Source organism: Ictalurus furcatus, chromosome 15 (assembly GCF_023375685.1).
Source record: "Ictalurus furcatus strain D&B chromosome 15, Billie_1.0, whole genome shotgun sequence".
Taxonomy (NCBI): Eukaryota; Metazoa; Chordata; class Actinopteri; order Siluriformes; family Ictaluridae; genus Ictalurus; species Ictalurus furcatus.
In genome coordinates this window covers 22,394,667-22,414,848 of record NC_071269.1, presented here as the reverse complement: position 1 = coordinate 22,414,848, position 20,182 = coordinate 22,394,667, and the positions used below count along the sequence as shown (strand labels likewise).

Here is a 20,182-nt window from a genome sequence, read left to right as displayed (position 1 = left end):
TAGAACTTTTTTATTTTATTTAATTTATATTGAAATATTCGTGATGTAGTTAAAACTTCTGTTGCTGATTTGTTGGAAGTTAAAGGTTATCTGCCGTACTGTTGTCACAGGTAGACATTGCTAATGCAGTTACAATGGTGTTTAATAGGAGAACCAAACTCAATCTTAAGGGTCAGATTTTGCTGTTAGCCACCAAATACAAAAGACCCACTTCTTCTTACTCATTTTCCAGGGAGGTTAAACACCATATTAATGAGAAATCCAGCGACGTTGGTGTAAACTCTTCAGGGTGGATTTTTCCAAGTCTTCAGGGTGGATTTTTCCTTTAATGCAGGATGGCAACTTTATCCCAAAAGACTCATTTGTCAGTAAACAAAGCAACTGAGAAATAAGTCTTATGAGCCGTCTTATTAAATCCAACCGAAAACAATGCATTGGACTGCACTTTGAGGTATGGCTTAACACTTGTTTAAACTAATTCAACTAGCTGAGCCAATATTATATCCCACACATATAAATAAAACATGGCGCAAAACTCCAACGCAACACATTTTAATGATAACTTGTGCAAATTTGTTTTAGTACATAAAGTGTAAAACTAGTAATAAATCAGGGTTATGGTACAAATGAACACATTACAACAAGGCTTGACCTTAACATGATGTAAATTGCGTGCAAGGAACCAATGACAAGCTTCAATGAAAAAAAAAAAAAAATAGTACAATAAAATCAAAAGTCAACAAAACGATGACTGATGTGTATATATTATAAGGAATTTGTTCTTATGTTCAGTGTTTTACATCTTCTGGATCATCACCTGGAATTTACCTAAAGAGAGAAGAACAATCAGATGGGTGAGTGAGTTAAAATGAGCTGGTAGTGAAATAATATTAAATCAGTGATCACTAATCCTAACAAAGAGTTCAGGACGAGCAGGAAGTGTCACGCTGATGCTGTACACCAGTACCTTATTTACTACCCTGTTTATGCTCCCTCTGTCTCTCTCTCTCTGGGTTGGTCTCTTTTTTTCTCTGTCTCTCTTTTCTTTCTCCATCTCCCTCTCTCTGCTTCTGTCTCTATCCTGTTTCTTGTCTCCATCTCTCCCCCTCTCCGTTGCGCTCTCTCACATCCATTCTCTCTGTCTCTAACATGTCTGTCTTTCTCTTCTCCTCTGCTTCTCTCTCTTTCTCTGGCCATCTCCATCCTGTTTCTCTCTCAGTCTCATCCTACATTTCTCTCTCTCTCCATGTCTCAGTCTCCATCCTGTCTCTCTGCTCCTCTGCCTGTCTCTCAGTCTTCATCCTTTCTCTCCATCCTGTCTGTCACTCTCTTCTCCTCTCTGTGTCCATCCCGTCTTTTTCTCTTTATCTCAGCCTTCATCCTCTCTCTCTCTCACTGTCTACATACTCTCTCTATCTTCATCCTGTTTCTCTCTCTCTATCTTCATCCTGTTTCTCTCTATCTTCATCCTGTTTCTCTCTCTCTATCTTCATCCTGTTTCTCTCTCTCTATCTTCATCCTGTTTCTCTCTCTATCTTCATCCTGTTTCTCTCTCTCTATATCCTGTTTCTCTCTCTCTATCTTCATCCTGTTTCTCTGTCTCTCTATCTTCATCCTGTTTCTCTGTCTCTCTATCTTCATCCTGTTTCTCTGTCTCTCTATCTTCATCCTGTATCTCTCTCTATCTTCATCCTGTTTCTCTCTCTATCTTCATCCTGTTTCTCTCTCTCTCTATCTTCATCCTGTTTCTCTCTCTCTATCTTCATCCTGTTTCTCTCTCTCTCTCTATCTTCATCCTGTTTCTCTCTCTCTCTCTCTATCTTCATCCTGTTTCTCTCTCTCTCTATCTTCATCCTATTTCTCTCTCTCTCTATCTTCATCCTATTTCTCTCTCTCTCTATCTTCATCCTGTTTCTCTCTCTCTCTATCTTCATCCTGTTTCTCTCTCTCTCTCTCTCTATCTTCATCCTGTTTCTCTCTCTCTCTATCTTCATCCTGTTTCTCTCTATCTTAATCCTGTTTCTCTCTCTCTATCTTCATCCTGTTTCTCTCTCTCTTTCTCAATCTTCATCCTGTTTCTCTCTCTCTCTGTCTCCATCCTCCCTCCCTCTCAATCCTTATCCCATTTCTCTCTCTCTGTCTCCATCCTGTCTCCTTCTCTCTCTTCCAATCTTCATCCTGTTTCTGTCTCTCCTGTCTCTCTCTCTTTGTCTCCATCCTGTCTCTCTCTCTCTATCTATCTCCATCCTGTCTCTCTTCTCTGTCTGTCTCCCACTCATCATTCTCTCTCTCTCTCTCTCCTGTCTGTCACACTCCTCTCCTCTCTGTGTCTCTCTCAGTCTCCATCCTGTCTCTCTGTCTCTCATGCCCTTCTCTTCGCCTCTCTGTCTCGCTCTTCAACTTTGAGTCTCGCTCGCCAATGTGATTATTTGGATCAAGTGGAGCTGATGTACTAACTTGGTTTATGAAGGAACTGTAAACTTTAGTGTGTGTGTGTTTGTGTATAATCATAAAAACAGTGCTCCGTACAAGCAGGCATGACGGACACCTCAGCTGTGACGATGCTCTTTACACCGAGGTTGTAGAGCCCTCCTCTCACCAGACCGCAGGTAAACGCCAAATACTGCACAGGATGAAACAAATAACACAAATGTATAGTCATGAAAACAAGACGGTGTATATTTTCAGTGAAACCAAAGTAACGTTACTGAAAGCCAAGAGAAATACAAGAGGAGTGTGTGTGTGTGGGTTTCGCCCGGGTTCTCTGCTTTCCTCAGACCTCCCATAAACATGGCAGCAAGTAGAGTGGTAAACGAAAGAGTGTGTGAATGCTTATATATGCGTGTGTGTGTGTGTGTGTGTGTGTGTGTTTGTGTGTATAGCACTCTGCAATGGACCAGCGTCCCATCCAATAGCGAAATAAAGATTGGCGCTCCATTTCTGAAAGGATTTACGTTTTGTTGGTTGTTGTAAGAGTTTAAAAAGATGTTAATTCATACACTGACGGTGTTGTCAGGGGGCTTGTTTACCTTTGGTGCATGTTCCAGATACTGTTTACCAGCAGACAGTTGGTTCAATAACCGAAACTTGTTATCCTGTAGTACGTAAATGCCCTACAAAAAAAAGGGTATGAGACACATGAGTGGAGTTACACACCATTGCACCCTGTTTGCTGTATTTGAGGTAATAATGTGTGTATGTACACAAGACATCAATGTGTCAGTAAGATATTCAACCCATTAACACATTCAGTCCGTGACCGGATGTGATGATGATTTAAGTTGACCTGAGCACACTTACTTGGTGGTTTGTTCTCAGATTATCAATCTGCTTCTTAAACACACAGGTCCAGAAATCTTTGCAGATGAATTTCATGACGTCGAGTTCATCTTTAAAACGTGCTGTGTCTTTGGTGAACCTGTAGAGGCAGTAAAGACAGTAACCACCACCGTGATCAGTTATGGTTTTACAAAAAGGTTTTAAACTTAATCTAAACATATTTTGTGTTTCCATCCGTTCATTTTCCATACCGCTTATCCTATACAGGGTCACGGGGGAGCCTGGAGACTATCCCAGGGAACTCGGGGCACAAGGCGGGGGACACAATAGACGGGGTGCCAACCCATCGCAGTTCACAATCACACACTATGGACAATTTAGACATGCCATTCAGCCTACAAAGCATGACTTTGGACTGGGGGAGGAAACCGGAGTACCCGGAGGAAACCCTCGAAGCACGGGGAGAACATACACGCTCCGTGTACACAGGGTGGAGGCGGGATTCGAACCCCCAACCCCAGAGGTGCAAGGCCACCATGCCCCCCCCCCTTAATGGGTTTCAGGGCAGAGATTTCCTTTAATAGTGACACAGTAAATTAATTCAATTCAATTATGCTTATTAGTTTTGCATCTATGTGAAATTTGTCTCGGCAGAATTGTCAGTCACCTGATTAATCAATATAGAAGATATTATACAATGAAAAAAAACTAAAATATTACAGCCATATTTAAATACACACTCAATATTGACTTGCCTTTCAATGAGACCTTGTCCCACACGAAATCCCATGTTCTCAAGCTTAGAAACACACCGTCCATTTTCCTGGACACGAAAAATGTCCCGTATATTTGATAAGAAATTTATAAAAAAGACACATTTATTCACAGAGAGTATATACATTTAATTACACTTAAATATCACCAACTGACACCAACCATTTAGTTAAAGGCATTCAACACTTATATCTAACCTAAAACTATCATTTTATAACTTAACTCCTTGTAAAATAATATTATTATAGATTCAACCTGTTACTTTATAATATTATATCTTACATTTTCTCCGCTTTCTGCGTTGTTGACATACTGTATAAGTTCATTATGGAGGAACTGAAAAAGAGCCTCGTCTGCCATTTCTGCTGGGAAGAAAACACTCATCCAGCGAATTACCCAGCTAGTACATGGATATGGATATCATCTGTAGCTTTTTAACACAAACAACAACAGCGACTTATATATATATAAATAAAATATATTTGCTCGGTTACATCTATTTTTGCTTCCCAGATGTGTATAAAAGCCATAAAACACACAGTAGAGCCAAACTCCCACAAACCAGTGACTGAACTCCAAACCGCTCCTAACTTCCTACCGAAGTGCACTACGTAGGTTGTGAATTATGGGCTTCTACGTCCTATCTAGTGCACTATGTGTACACTAGGGAGTCATTTGAGAATCAACCAAGAGTCCTTCGCCTGGGCTTCCGGGTTGCTTTAGCTGTCCGTGCATTTGCCTGTTTGGAACGTAGAAATAAAAATAGAAATGTTAACAATTTCATAACAATACAATAAAAATTACAATACAATAACTAACAATTCACAATGCTGGCTGTGTTAGAAATATTATAAAAGCGTTATCAAGTACGTTTGGTTTTAAAATGAGCTGAAACAAACAGGTCATTGTTTCTGCTCACGTTTGTTGTCAAAGATGAAAAGGTGATCTTACAGCTTCCCTTCAGTGAAATAGCTTTTTATATTACAGTCAAAAATACAACACCCAAAAATCTACTTGAGTTATAGTACTAAAGCCCCCACACATCTATGTCCTTAAATGTAATTAAATCCTTCAGGAAGTGTATGTTTAAGCGTATGGTCTCAAATATAGATGCACTTAAAACATAAAATGGGTTCATGAAGGGTCCTTGACAGTTAACACTAATGTCGGGTCCGAGTCCACCTTTGTCGAGTTCCAGTGGCGACCAAGTCCTAAACCAATCGATTCTGAGTCTGAGTCCAAAAGGGGCAGAGTTGGACCCAAGTCCAATTCCTTAATGGCCGAGTCTGAGTCGAGTCCAAACGGGGCCAAGTTGGACTCAAGTCTGAGTCGAGTCCAAAAGAGGCAGAGTTGGACCCAAGTCCGAGTCCTTAATGGCCGAATCCGAGTCCAAAAGGGGCCAAGTTGGACCCAAGTCCGAGTCCTTAATGGCCGAGTCCGAATCGAGTCCAGAAAGTAATTAAATTGAAAAAAGATTTGAAATTGCAATTTATAAACTCAACACTGAGCTGTTAAATTCATATTTTAACCTTCACAAACCAATGGCAACATAAATGTAACAAAAAAATACCACTATTACATCTTACCATTGCCATTTAATATTTGTATTTCATGTCATCAGCACCTCAACTAGTTTCCTATCGAAAAGGGATATAGAAATTTTATCATATTACAAGTGTATGAAAATACAAACGAACCTGTTTTGTTATTGTATCACACTATATTGCGTCCTCCAGTTGGAGTTGACATTTCAGTGATTTGATGCCTCTCCCACACAGTTATATAGTCTGAGAGAGAGACTACAGAGTGGAGTTACAATCAGCAGCATGTCATAACAACAAGCTTCACGCTTTGTTACTGCTTTTAATCTGTCTATGAATAAAAAATAATCCTTCTCAGCAGGGTAAATGATATTTACTACATTAAGAAGTACATTTCACATTTTACGTGAAATTCAAGACTGGAATCACCAAATGCTAATGTTTAGGGGCGGGCGATACGACTACAATCTTATTTCACGATAACGATACGTTTTCTCGGGTAGGTCTATCGGTAATATTCAAGTAAGAAATACTACAGAAATTGAATAAAGCAATTAAATGTAAAATAAAAAAGACTTCACTGTATGATATATACACTGATTCTTATTACATTTACGGAAGTTATTCTGTCAAAGGAGTGAGTGAGTGATTTTCTCTTTGTCTTTTGTTGTTTGATGAACATTAATGACACAGACAGCAGCAGGTTTATTAGACCTAATGCACAGATCCAATATACTGAATAACCGAAGAACCTTAGGTGGAACTGTTCTCCCCTCAGAGGGTGGTGAGTTAAATGACTCAGCATCTACGCATCCATATATGAGAAAAACTTTATTTTAGGTAATTCTATTACACCCTTATATACTGTATAATTTATTTTGATTCAATTATAATACATTTATGACACTATTTTTATACTACAATTATTACAAACCAAATTCATTTCTCAGAAATAATTTGCCTTCCTAAAGTTAACAAAAATGCATCTTCAGTGAGACTGCTAATTGCAGATTATTTATTCCCCATCACATTCATCTTATTATGATTTCCTGTTCACATCGTTGAAACGGGTGGCACTCATGACCCCCGTTTCTCATTAAATATTTTGTAACTAAAGAAGTGACAGTACTAAAACCATGCAGCATCCGTATTCATAAACAATCTAATAAAATGTGTCAACAAAGTGTTTTCCTATCTTAAGGGTTCCTCTTTGTGGAAACTAAAAAACATTCATTTTAGGCAAAGAACCATTGAAGTGATTTTTTTTCTAAAGGTGTATTAACTGGGTAATTATATGACACAAACTCCAAATTATTGGTAATTATTTTTTTCTTAATATCTATAACTTGGCAACAATTTCAAACTGTGGTACTTTGTACTCTTTCAAGGGTTCTTTGAAGTTTCATTGGCTAATTAATGGTTCTTAAAACCTCCTAAAAGGGTTTTTCTGATAGGGAACACTACTGAGAGGCTTGTTCTTGATCCTCAGTGGGACAACTAAAGAACTAACACCCCCCCCCCCCCCCCCCCCCCCAACATCAGAGTGTTGAATATGGTAGTAAACATTAGCTCTTGGGGGAACATCAACCTTGAACATGACTTTACTACGAGTTTTCCGAGTTCCCTTTATAAGAACACAGGAATCAGACTTAGTTACTTCATTTTGAACATCAGGTTAGATAATTTATATTAGAGGTTCTTTGCATACACCATATCAAACTGCAAAAAAAACATAAGTGTAACATAAATGACACCAGAAACGTGTTTCAGGGACGTTCCACAACACTGAATGTAAATATAAAAGGATAAAAAGTATTGTACCGTTCATTAGTAAACTAAAAATGGTAATCTTTGGAAAATTGGTTCTACACCACCAAGGCATTGATCATTTTCTTAAATAATAAAAACAAAACACATTTCTCCTGTAAAGCAAAGAAAAATAAATCAATAAAAATAATCAAAAGTGTGCTAAATTGTAAGTCTAGAAGAATGTTTTCAGCAAAATATGTATACATTCATATGCTGTTCTTTCTCGAAAAGCAGTCAAAAAGTTAGTTCAGATCACAAACTTATTTATTTAATTATAAGGTCGGTTAAAAGAATGAAAATACTCGGACGTCTTGAAGATACTTTATTTTATTTTCTCTGTCATCCATGAATTTGTTACTAAGTACATTAAATGAATTCAGCCTTTTTTTTCCTGAAAACGTGAAAAAGATTTGACAAAAGGCCAATTGAAAGACAACAAGTGCCACGATTGGACATATTAAAGATGTAAACCATCTTACTCCAGTGAGATACCCACATAAACACAGTTGCAGATACGTCTGAGGTAGTTTACGTCTGAGTCCAAACACATCACAGTAACATTGGTTTCCAGTCCGTTCAGACTCAGGCCTGTTTTCCTTCTGTTGCAGAAACTGAGTTCATCTCGCGAATGAACTTCTGCTCCGGAGTCGTGCCATTTGCAGAAAATGGTGTCATTAATTTATGCAACATCCGTAAGAGAAACGCAACAGAAATCACATAAGACAAAATACTTTGCTTTAAATTGGATAAAAGGACCAAAAACAGTATTTCTTTTTCTCTTGGGGGTCTTTAAAAAATCCAGATGAGCTAAAAAAGAAAAAGAAAAAAAGAAGTGAAGTAACTTCCTGCTGTAAGGAACCAGAAATCATATGTTCCTTCAGTAGCTATCCGATTTTCAGCATCATCGTTAGCTACTTTATATTTGAAATCATTTGCTTTTACAATGAACTTTCTGGAATGAACAGAGAGAAATGAAGAGTTACAGGGAACGAGACAAACGAAACTGTCGTTCACTCTTTACAGTCGTTCCGTACGTCATCAATCTGCAGAACGCAACAGCACATTTTTAAATTTCACCTTAAATGCTAAAACACCAAGAATAAAAGCTACTTTTTTTTGATAACACCTGAATCTATAGTTGTCTCAGTTTCATTACTACTGAAATGCACTCTAAAATCCCCACTTAAAAAAAAAAAAAAAAAAGCTCTCTACATCCACTACATCATTTCGTACAAGGATTCACTTTGCGTCTCTAGCCAATATCATGATAGGAAGAAGGCTCCCCTGCGGAGAAGTCCACTAAAAGAGGTAGATTATGTACTGAGTGAGCTGCGAGTTGAGATGTGAATTAGACCACAGTTCAAACTGACTCTTAAGTCATGGAAGTGCTTCTGACTGAGAAAAAGTGCTTGTACAATGGAGAACACTGTGATAATCCAGTCTCTTTATCCAAAGAATATTACAAAGTACAGAACTGTGCAAAAGTCAGAGATAACCCTTTTGTTTATTTCATTTCCAGCCAAAATGGACATCAAGTGCACGTAATTTGTTTTTCAGTGTCGAAGTGACTCCGGGAACGTACACACTTAAGCCGCACAACTAAAGATCTGACATTTCAGTATTTAGCATGTCTACCCTTATCTTTATTACAGCTTTCAGTCTCTTTGTGCGGTTCTTAAAGAAATCCCCAAGGATGATACCACGGTTTGTTTTTTTTGTTAACACCTCTAGTACCCAAAAAGAATCCCAAAGATGTTTGTTAATATTGAGAGCTGGACTCTGGGATAGCAGTTAGTTTCGACACCTCATCTCAATCTTCTTCGCCCCATGCTTGGGCTCGTTATCTCGCTGTAGAATGAATTAGTTCCCAGAAAACGGTCTAAATTGCATTATATTCTCCAAGTATTTATCAGCGTTTATTCAGCATCCCAATGCCTTCCGATGTTGTTGCACTTCCACAAAACTCCACTTGATCCTCGTCATAGTCCTAAGAGTATTTCTGTTTCTTTCTTGGGAGTGTACATACTGTCAAAAATTCCTTTCTTGTGATTTAAAATGTATTTATTTTTTTTATTCTTTTTAAAAACTTTTTTTCAGAAAAGGCTTTCAGACCCAGCTGTCTTCTCAGTGTTAGATATTCATATTTAAAACAAGAGTGGAGCTTGATTTATTATGATTTTTTTGGCCATCTCTAACTACCGTTCATCTCAGCGTGATACAGTTGTGCCCAAAAGTTTGCACACGCCTTACAGAATCTTCTAAATCTTAATACTGTTAACAAAATAAGAGGGATCATAAAAATCCCATGTTGTTTCTTTGATTTAGTGCTGTCCTGAATAAACTATTTCACATAACAGATGTTTACATATAGTCCATAAGACAAGATAATAGCTGAATTGATCAAAATTACCCCGTTCAAAAGTTTACATACCCTTGATTCTTAATACTGTGTGTCATTACCTGGATGATCCACGACTGTTTTTTTGTTTTGTGATAGTTCTTCACGAGTCCCTTGTTTGTCCTGAGCAGTTAAACTGCCCACTGTTCTTCAGAAAAATCCTCCAGGACCTGCACATTCTTTACTTTTCCTGCATATTCTGCATATGTGAGCCCTTTCCAACAGCGGCTATATGATGTTGAGATCCATCTTTTCACACCGAGGGACTCGTCTCATACACGACTATGATGCTCAAGAAGGCAACACGATACATTAAGAGCCAGGGGGGTGTAAACTTTTAAACAGGATCATCAGTGTGAACTGTTATTATTTTGTTTAAAGATGACACATTTGAAATTTAATCCTGCCTTTCAGACGGTACATCAGATATTTACATATTTCCCAGAAGACAAAATACTAACAATTTACTACACCGATCATCCTGTTCAAAAGTTTAACAGCTCACAAAACAACTATCAACTATCACAAAACAAAAAAAACAGTCGTGGATCATCCAGGTAACAACAAACAGTATTAAGAATCAAGGGTATGTAATCCTTTGAACGGGGTAATTTTGATAAATTACAGATTCTGCAAGGGGTATGCAAACTTTTGGGCACAACTGTATATGCAGTGATCTAGAGTTAGGGTTAGCCATCATTGTTAAGGTTCCGTTTCTCCACACATCAGGATGTGGAAATTCCGGTGCCTTACAACATAATTTCCTTTGACTTTCCACTTCCATATGCAAGGTAAGTATCCGTCTCAAAAAGATCTCCTATAGCTATTTTCGACGCACACGGCCTTGTTCGAACGCGAGTGTCACTTTTAAACGGTAAGTCTCAACGTAATGTCAGTGAGACTTTTAGGAACGCCTTTTGTAGAGAGATCGCAGCTGCATCTTGTTGGAAATATGGAAAACTCCGCAAAGTAAAGAGTTAACAAAGTAAACCTGTTTCAAGAGTTCTTTGCAAAAGTTATGGGTTCTTAATTTTTTAGACCCCCCCCCCCCCCCAGTGGGCCAACTAAAGAAGGCGTACAAATTCTAGATTTAAAATTGTAAAGAGCGTAGTTGTGTTGGCTTCTGGCGTGAATTGCAGTGGAGAGTATCCGAGGAACACTGTGTGTTAAGCAGGAATACATCCACGCACACATAAATTCACGTACTTTTGTACGGCTTTTGTTTAGTTTCCAGTTAAATACACGTTTCCTGCATTACTGATGTGGAGAAATTAAGAACTTTCATTGAACTGCCATCTTGACTGGAAGTTGAATAAACGGTGGTCTCTGAGTTTTTGCACAGCATTGTATTTCCTCAGTTTAGTTCAATGCGGACTTCTCAATACTAAATCGATCTAAATAACACCGTAAAATCACTACAACCAAATAAACTGTTGACCTACTAAGAAAAAAAAAACAAAAAACGAAGTCAAAACTACTCTAAAACAACCTCTAGTCAATCCCAAATTCTCAGAAATTATTATTATTCTACAGAATTTAGTGAGCAGTAACTGTAAAGTAAGAGCCTTCAATCGAACAAGTCCACTGAGTGCTTCGATTTATGTGTATGCCATTTGGCAAGAATACTTGTCACTCAGGTTTAAAAGAAACATCACTGTTGGAAGGCCTGATGGAATCGAGGTAGAGTAGGAGAGAAACCAGGAGGCTGATTTAAATGCCCCAAGGCCTGAGGCTCGTGCAGCGGCTGTGGCTGAAACGAGGCGAGTGGCCCAGAGAGCTGAGAGGTAGGAGTCGGCGAGCAATCTGTGGTAGTGGTAGAGTATCCCATCACAAGGCCCCCTGAACTGTACGGTGGGAGGCCAAATGGCAGGAAGCCCAGCAGTGGTGAGAGGTCCACGTTAGCAGCGGTAGGCGAAGGCTCGGCAGTGGTGAAGGAGTTCCTGAGGGTGAAGTGGGCACTCGGACCTCCCAGGCTATCAGGAAGAAGGTCGCTCGGTCTGGATGCAGAGGTTGCAACTGTAGCCTGAGGTGGCATCGGGCCGCACTGGAGCTCATTCAGGAAGTTCTCCATCTCAGCTTTCAGATATGAGGTAGCGGAGGCAGGCTGGTATCGCTGAGCCTCGTGGTACTGGTGGGGCTGGTGCTTGCTTGGCTCAAAATAGCAGCCCACACCCATTGGGCTGGATAGGGACCCAGGTACCACAGGGTGATGGTGACTGACGCCGGAGGCAGAGGCACTCTGCAGACCTTGGGGGTTGAATATACCCATCGAAAAGGCTTCCGAGGCATCCTTAGGGGATCCCGAGGTGCACATGGTCAGACTTGGTTCTTCCTTTACCACACTGGAGGGTGCAGACGTGAGGACGTCCAGCTCCTGGGCATGACTCTTCTTCAAGTGGCGGGTAAGGTGGTCACGTCGGCCGAAGCGCTGAGCACAGCGAGGGCACAGGAAGTCCCTTCTGCCTGTGTGCACCACAGCGTGACGCCTCACATCTTTTCGAGTGAAGAAGCGCCGGCCGCAGCGCTCACACTGGTGCTTTCGCTCCCGCACGGCTACGCCTGGTGGAGGTCGGCCGGTATGAGTGCTCAGGTGCTCGAGAAGAGTCGGCATGCTTCCAAAAACCTGACGGCACACCTTGCAGGTAAGATCTCCGGTCACAGACGTGGCGTGGGTAGCCACGTGGCGTCTCAGACCCAGCCGAGTGTTGTAGTGTTTGCCACACTCTTCACACTGCAGGTCTTGCTTGTTGGAGTCATGAGTCTGTAGGTGGCTGTTTAGCTGCTCCTTTCCATGGAACATCGTTTCATACGTACGAGCAGTTTTTAGGACGTTTGTGCTTGGACATCTAGGAGAAGCCATTTTTTGCACAGCATGATTATGATGAGTTTTACGATTATGTATAAATATACATATATAAGAGTCGATGGGATTCAGAATACCAGAGATCCAACTTTGTCATATAACTTCTTTTGAGATGGTTGGTAGTCCTTTTGCATATTCAACATCCTGCACAAAGACACAAATATGCGATAAAGTTTAGCTTTAGTTATAGACCAGGTGTTGTATTTATTAAGCTCTTTCTATTGTACTGAGTCGACTTACTCAGCATTCATTTATTGTCTTGTGTTCTGTTGTCCATTTGCACTGGAACATTCACAATTTGCACTACATATTGCACCATTTCATTCGACTATATATTATACTATAAGGCTAAAATTACAATAAAGCTCTCTACTCTACTCTTTTCTGCACTTCATACGTATACAGTCCACTCCAAAACCACTGGGACGGCAAGGCCGGTTCATTTCTTTGTGCTTTACACCAAAGACATTTGGGTTTGAGATCAAAAGGTGGAGAACAAAAGATGAGAGTTTAGGATTTCAGCTTTTTTTTTTTTTTTTGTTTATTTATAAAGCATAGAACATTTTGTATTAGAACACTGAATTTTTAGGTGAGCATTAATATACAAACAAATAAGCCTTGAAGTAAATTAAAGTAAATAACACTTACTATTTGGTTGCATATCTCTTGCATATCTAACTGCATCAAGCCTGTGACTCATTGACATCAATGGGGGGGGGGGGGGGGGGGGGGATTCTCCCTTCAGTCTCCTCTTCAGGAGGTGAAATGCTGTTCAACTGGGTTAAGTTCTGGTGATTGATTGACTTGGCCAGTCTAAAACCTTCCACTTTTCCCCCCTGATGAGGTCCTATGCTGAGTTGGCAGTGTGTTTTGGATCGTTGTCTTGCTGCGTGATGAAGTTCCTCCAGATTAATTGGGATGCATTTCTCTGTAAATTGGCAGATAAAATGTTCCTGTAAACTTCTGAATTCATTCTGCTGCTACCATCATGAGTTCCATCATCAATACGGATCAGTGAGAATGTTCCAGAAGCAGCCATGCAAGTCCAAGCCATGACACTACCTCCACCATGTTTCACAGATGAGCTTGTATGTTTTGGATCATGGGCAGATCCTTTCTTTCTCCACACTTTGGCCTTTCTATCACTTTGGTAGAGGATAATCTTGGTTCCAGAACTTTTGTGGTTCATCTCTGTATTTCTTTAAGAATTCCAATCTGACTTTCCGATTCTTACTGCTGATGAGTGGTTTGCATCTTGTGGTATGGCCTCTATATTTCTGCTCTCGAAGTCTTCTTCGAACAGTGGATTGTGATACCTTCAGCCCTGCCCTTTTGAGGTTGTTGTTGATGTCACCGACTGTTGTTTTTGGGTTTTACTTCACAGCTCTCACAATGTTTCTGTCATCAGCTGCTGTTGTTTCCTTTAGCCGACCATTTGATGTCTGTTGCTCAGTACATCGTTGTAAGTGTGTTGTATGTCGTTTAACACATCTACACATAAATACCAGGAAATAAAAGCTGAAATTCTAAACTCTCTTCTCATATTTATCTTTTGATCTCCAACCCAAATCTCTTCAGTCTACAGGACAGCAAAAACAAATAAACTGGCCTTGTCGTTCCAATACTTTCGGAGGGGACTGTATACACTCACTGTCCACTTGATCAGGAAAAGCTGTACACCTGCACATTCGCGCGGTTACACACAACAATCTCTAGAGTTTACACAGAATCGGCGAAAAACAAAAAACTTCGAGTGAGTGACAGTTCTGTGGGTGGAAACGTCTCGTTAATAAGAGAGGTCAGAGGAACTCGGCCAGATCGGTTCGAGCTGCCAGGAAGGATGTAATAACTCATATAACACTCTTTACAACCGTGGTGAGCAGAAAAGCATCTCAGCATGCACAAAACATCAAACCTTAAAGTGGATGTACTACAACAGCAGATGATCACATCAGGGTCCACTCCTGTCAGCCAAGAACAGGAATCTGAGTAGGGACGGGCGATATGGACTTAAAAGTATATCACGATATTTTCTGGTATTTATTGCGATAACGATATCAGTTACGATATAAACATAGCATCATGCACCACTGTTTTTAGCTACAAGTGATAGATGTGATCTTGAGAGCCTCAGAAACACAAACACTGATCTAAAAGTAAAACTGATTTTCTGTAACCAAACCAGTTCCAGATTGTAGAGGTGGCTCCTCGTTTAGCGATAAACTCCTCCTCGGCTTCACGTCCGCCTTCCGCCGTACTCGTTTTGATGCGAATGGGTCGCAGACCGTCGCCCACAGAAATACGTCATCAACTAGGCTTTATCGTTATTATCACGGGAAGACTAATTCTTATTGCGGGGAGAATTTCTCCCGGTATATCTCAAACGATAAGATATCACCCCATCCCTAAATCTGAGGCCATCATAGGCACAGATTCAACCAAACTGGACAGTGGAAGCAATCTGGATCGAAACTGAAACAAATCAGCTGGTCTGTTTCCAGTCTTCCACTTCCCAGTTTGCGTGAGTCTGTGCCCATGATAGTCTCAGATTCCTGTTCTTGTTCTTCTGTCCTTGAACCTGATGTGATCCTCTGCTGTTGTAGTCCTTCCACTTCAAGGTTTTTATGTTGTGTGCATGCTGAGATGCGTTTCTGCTCACCACAGTTGTATTTGAGTTACTGTTCTCCTCTGATCTCTCTAAATCAGCCAGGTGTTTCAGACTGCAGCTCCTCCGCTCACAGGATGTTTTTTTTTTTGTACCATTCTGTGTAAACTCTACAGCCTGTTGTGTGTGAAAATCCCAGAAGATCAGCAGTCTCTGAAATACTCAAATCAGCCCATCTGGTACCAACATACATTTCTGATGTGAACATCACCTGAAGCTCTTGAGCTGTATTTTATGCTGCTGAAATATGATTGGCTGATTAGATAACCGCATAAATGAGCAGGTGTACCGGTGTTCCTATTAAAGTGACCGGTGAGTGTATATGAAACACCGAGTTACTACAAAACTGTATTGTACTGTACTAACTTTATGTATGACCGTGTAATAACCACATTACTATATTAAACTCTTCCGCCATTAAACAAAAAATATATATAAGTTATATAAAACTTATTCTAACTTATAGCTGTTATATTATTCCCTTCGAACTGTTTAAGTTGCACTCTGATCCGTTTCATTTTAGTCTTCATGCTCAACATAGGGAAGTGAATCAAAGGCCAGGAAATGGAACAGACGCACAGGTACAAAGCCGTACACTTAAAGCAGGCTGTCTATAAAATTTTTCCATTTGCACTTGCACTGTTTGGGGGTTTTTTTGTGCACTTTTTTTTTTCTTTTTTTTCCTGTTCATTCAATCCAGTGTTCAGCTACTACCAAATATAAACTTGAAATTCCTCTGCTTAATTAGATGCTTACTAGAAACATAAGGTTTAGAGATTAGAAAGGATTTCACCCATATGAAAAGGGTCGTATAAAATGATCTTACGTAGAAGCGAGTGAGTGTAGCCTGTTAATATAATTATTACGATATAACCAATGGAATACAACTGAAAAATCAAGTGCAACTTCATTCTCAGAGAAATAATTATATATAAATCATTACAAGTTCTTTTATGCGTGTTTAATGTCTCAATCCTAGAAGAGCTGGGGGTTTTTTCCTTTCGTCAAAATTCTGCAGTGAAAATTACAGTATAATTTGAATCCCCCCCCAAAAAAACCCCAGACAGAACAATTACAGATTATTTTGTGTATGTATAAAATCTTACAAAATTCTACAGAGATAAAAAAAAAAGAGGCTATGATTGTAATATGAATTTAAATATGCTTAAAAAATATACTTGTGGGTTTTTCCCCTTCTTTCAAATCTGTCACGACATAGGATATTTTTCAAACTATTAAAAAATTAAGCGTGTAAAAGCTACTAGATTTGAAAGAGTCTATTTAAACAATTCGATCTCATTTGGTTACCACCTGACACTTTAGAAAAGGAAACGCACCAGAAACAAAAATGTCTTGGATGTTTTTCATGTATATAAAGTGGAATATAAAGGAAATAATTATATGCAAATGACACTAATGGTAAAAAAGTGTGTGTGTGTATATATATATATATATAGAGAGAGAGAGAGAGAGAGAGAGAGAGAGAGAGAGACACTTTTTATTCAGTGCAACAACTTTGCTCTTAGTCAGCAGAAGTGTGTAATGCTGCATGCATTAGACCCCCATCATCATCATCCCACCACCATGCAGCTACAGCTAACACACACACACACACACACACACACACACACACCATTCACATCACACAATTGCAACAAAACATCTAGATTACACATGCATATTTGGGCATCCATCGAAAAACAAGTTTTCTCAATCGAAAAAATCAGAGAAAAAGCACAAAAACAACTTTATGTGTTATAGATATAAATAGATTATATATGTAAAGTATATATGCTCAGTGAAGGTTTGTTCAACCATTAGTCATCGAAATGGTTTTTTTTTTTGTTTTTTTTTTTTACCGGGCAAGTCTTTTCCCCCCACTTTTAAATCGAAAAATTACATTATGCATAAAAAATATATATAATATCTATATAAATATTTATGCACATGAGATATTTGACCAGATTTGATCTGAACCACGGATTCATTTGATATTTAAGAAAATAATAATAATAATAATAAATGCATTAAAAACATCAGAGCAGCACTCACCACAAAACTTTAAAGCCCAGCAAAAGTCCACTTTGTGTGCCGGATCAGATCACTAACCAGGCTCGAAAAACACGCTCGCTCTGCCATTCCTGCATCCATCAGCACCCAAAACATTTACTGCAGTACATTTCTGATTTTTCTTTTCATTTCCCCCGTCTTTCTTTTTTTCTTTATTTTCTGGAGTTTGTCCAGGCCTGCGGTGTTTTCCCTCTAAACACAGCGGCGCTCGAGCTGCTGAAGAAGAGCGCGTGCATTGTGGGAACGTGACGTCACGCCCTTTTTTTTTTTTTTTTTTTTTTTTTATAGCTCGTGCATGGCTTTGTAGCCTTCAGCTCTATTTAACTTCAATAAATCATCATTTCAGCTATTTTGAGTACTCAGGAAATAAATCCCAAAGTGTGTGTGTGTGTGTTTTTTTTAATGATTGTTTTTACTCACTTTTGCTTTTAGGTCATTTTATGTCTAAAAATGTTGTTCTACGTTTACCTCAAATCTTTGTTCCGTTTCCATGGCAATATGCACAGAAATATAGTCGAATCCAAACGGTTAAGTAGCACAGCGTCGACTGACGGTTTTTCTGGAAATATAAAATAGCCAAATGTTCTAAATAAACTGTCAGACAAACTTATATATATATATATATATATATATATATATATATATATATATATATATATATATATATATATATATATATATAGTTATATGTAAGCAGAACACAATATTAAATTATTTATGTATATGTATTTATATGAGCAGGAGACTAAACCTCCACTGTTGCCAGGGGACAGTTAGCTTTTAAGCTAACATTTCAGACAAAAAAAAAAAATATGCATACAGTCTTCATTAAATCTGTCATATAGGATTAAAAATATACATATGTTCACCTATATGCCACATTTTTAAATGTGTCAAATTCTATTTAAAAAAAAAACAAAACAAAACAAAGCAATCCCTCATAGAATTTGTAATGGTTCTAATACTTATAATGTGAATTGTATTGGTTTTAATGGAAGCTGTTATGGTTCCCCCGTGGGTCTCTACTGGTAATTTGTGGCCTTCTGTTGGTAGCATTTTGTATCTAGAGGATACCATTAAGGACCTACATCCTTAATACATCCTACTACGTAATGGAAACCATTTGGTAATTGTTTTAATAGTGACCAGCTAATGGTTTGTACTGGTTTATAATTTGTAATGGAAACCATTAGAATTTCTGTGATGGTTTCTACTGCTTTGTTCAGCAAGGTAGGCTACATGTAGCTTAAAATAACAGTGATTGGTTAATGCTGTGGTTTAACAGTAATAAAGCTAAACAGTAATACTGCATGTTATAATATACATATACACTTGTATATAGTATATGCTTACTTACATATAATCTTACTATTAATCACCTGAAGTGCAGAAAACTTTTGATATAATATTTAAGTTTTAAAAAGATTATTTGTCTTTCTGACTATCTAAGTCATGAATGATTTCCAAATTCTCCAAAATTTCCTTTAACCATTATTATAACGATTCATTATGGACACCATGTGGGACCATGCTTACAAACGTCCACTGTTGACAGGGAACAATTAACATTTAGGCTAACAATTTAGGTACAAATCATAAATATGTGCAATGCATAGGGTGTTCGTTAGGTCTGTCAGGTAGGATGGAATATATATATATATATATATATATATATATATATATATATATATATATATATATATATATATATTCTTTGTTTTTTATTTACAATTTCTAACACTTTATATTTTAAAAATGTGGTCATTTTGTTGGCTTTTCCCCCCTTATATTTTATATCCTGCATGCCAGTTTTAATTTCTTCACCTTTCTTTCCTGGCCATAACTATTTTCTAAGGTCTGAGAATAACCAACTTTCCAGAATACCTCACAATTTCACTTGATAACTCATTAATTGAAATGACTTATAATGATAGTATGATAAAGTCCAATACAAGTGCAGTGCACATACACAAAGAATTTCCTGCATCTTCATTTAAATGGGGGGGGGGGGGGGTTCCAAATGATACAGCAAGACTATATTTCACAATTGTCCAATTACACATTTAATCAAAGAACTTAATGAATATGTATTAATGTAACTTTGCTATAATTTATGACAATCTAGTATTTCAAATCACTAAAAAAAGGCTTCTTATAATAAGAAGAATAAGACAATGCAAAATGGTTTTCTGAAGAGCGCATTAAAATGAGTTACTTTAAAAAATAAATAAATAAATGAATAAATAATCAGTCAAACAAACAAATAAATAATTTAATTACAGGGAATCCAGTTAATACATTCAATCCTTCATTTGGATAGAAAAAAAAACTGGAAAGCCTTGGGTAAAAACAAATCGGGTCACTGAGATTGTTATTAAAAATCTCACATCAATAAGAGCAAATCTGCAGCAACTAAACTCCACTTAACATCAAGCATAATGATGAAGTTCCCTTTCCATGGGTAGAAACTAATCTGATTAGCTCCTCGTTTCCTGTCTTTCAGTCAAGTGTTAAAAACCCACCATGCCTCAGGACACCATCTCATCTCACTCACGTAGATTCTTACAAACCTAAAACCGAGTCTAAACTCAGAGTACCTCTTCCCCTAGAAATGATTCTGCAAAAGCCAGATCAGCAATACAATCATTTCGGCTAGTCCAGTTCATTTCCATGGCTGCAGTTAATGTGAAGTAAAAATACTCAAGATGTTTCCAAATGACCTGCTTCATACACATCATGTCCATAATGCATTATCAGAATAGTAAACTTTGGGAGCATCTGGA

The 20,182-nt window shown here is 38.3% G+C and overlaps 2 protein-coding genes across 4 annotated transcripts; both read right to left on the bottom strand.

The window, feature by feature from the left end:
• Window positions 1-536: 536 nt before the first annotated feature.
• On the bottom strand, window positions 537-5,231 carry trappc6b (trafficking protein particle complex subunit 6B). 2 transcript variants are annotated; one of them, XM_053643888.1, is made up of 7 exons: window positions 4,973-5,231; window positions 4,336-4,792; window positions 4,035-4,102; window positions 3,301-3,418; window positions 3,030-3,113; window positions 2,530-2,623; window positions 537-828 (listed from the first exon to the last, which is right to left on the bottom strand). In XM_053643888.1, exons 2-7 carry the CDS (start codon window positions 4,435-4,437, stop codon window positions 797-799), a joined length of 498 nt encoding a protein of 165 aa, XP_053499863.1. In that variant the 5' UTR covers window positions 4,438-4,792; window positions 4,973-5,231; the 3' UTR covers window positions 537-796. The 2 variants fall into 2 exon arrangements, with proteins under 2 accessions (XP_053499863.1, XP_053499864.1); XM_053643889.1 differs by lacking the exon at window positions 4,973-5,231 and having other exon boundaries at window positions 4,336-4,483; window positions 4,593-4,614.
• A 5,654-nt stretch (window positions 5,232-10,885) lies between these two features.
• On the bottom strand, window positions 10,886-17,632 carry plagx (pleiomorphic adenoma gene X). Of its 2 annotated transcripts, XM_053643876.1 has the most exons (3): window positions 17,382-17,632; window positions 12,742-12,808; window positions 10,886-12,647 (listed from the first exon to the last, which is right to left on the bottom strand). In XM_053643876.1, the coding sequence occupies exon 3, from the start codon at window positions 12,599-12,601 to the stop codon at window positions 11,453-11,455; it is 1,149 nt and encodes a 382-aa protein (XP_053499851.1). In that variant the 5' UTR covers window positions 12,602-12,647; window positions 12,742-12,808; window positions 17,382-17,632; the 3' UTR covers window positions 10,886-11,452. The 2 variants fall into 2 exon arrangements, with proteins under 2 accessions (XP_053499851.1, XP_053499850.1); XM_053643875.1 differs by having other exon boundaries at window positions 10,886-12,808.
• Window positions 17,633-20,182: the final 2,550 nt, after the last annotated feature.

Coding starts and splice junctions, on each gene's coding strand:
- trappc6b (XM_053643888.1), bottom strand. CDS start 4,437: ATGAGTGTTTTCTTCCCAGCAGAAATGGCAGACGAGGCTCTTTTTCAG. Junction 3,419..4,034: donor GGACAAGGTCTCATTGAAAG/GCAAGTCAATAT, acceptor CTGCCTCTACAG/GTTCACCAAAGACACAGCAC. Junction 829..2,529: donor GGTGTCCGTCATGCCTGCTT/GTACGGAGCACT, acceptor TTCTCTCTTTAG/GTAAATTCCAGGTGATGATC.
- plagx (XM_053643875.1), bottom strand. CDS start 12,661: ATGGCTTCTCCTAGATGTCCAAGCACAAACGTCCTAAAAACTGCTCGT.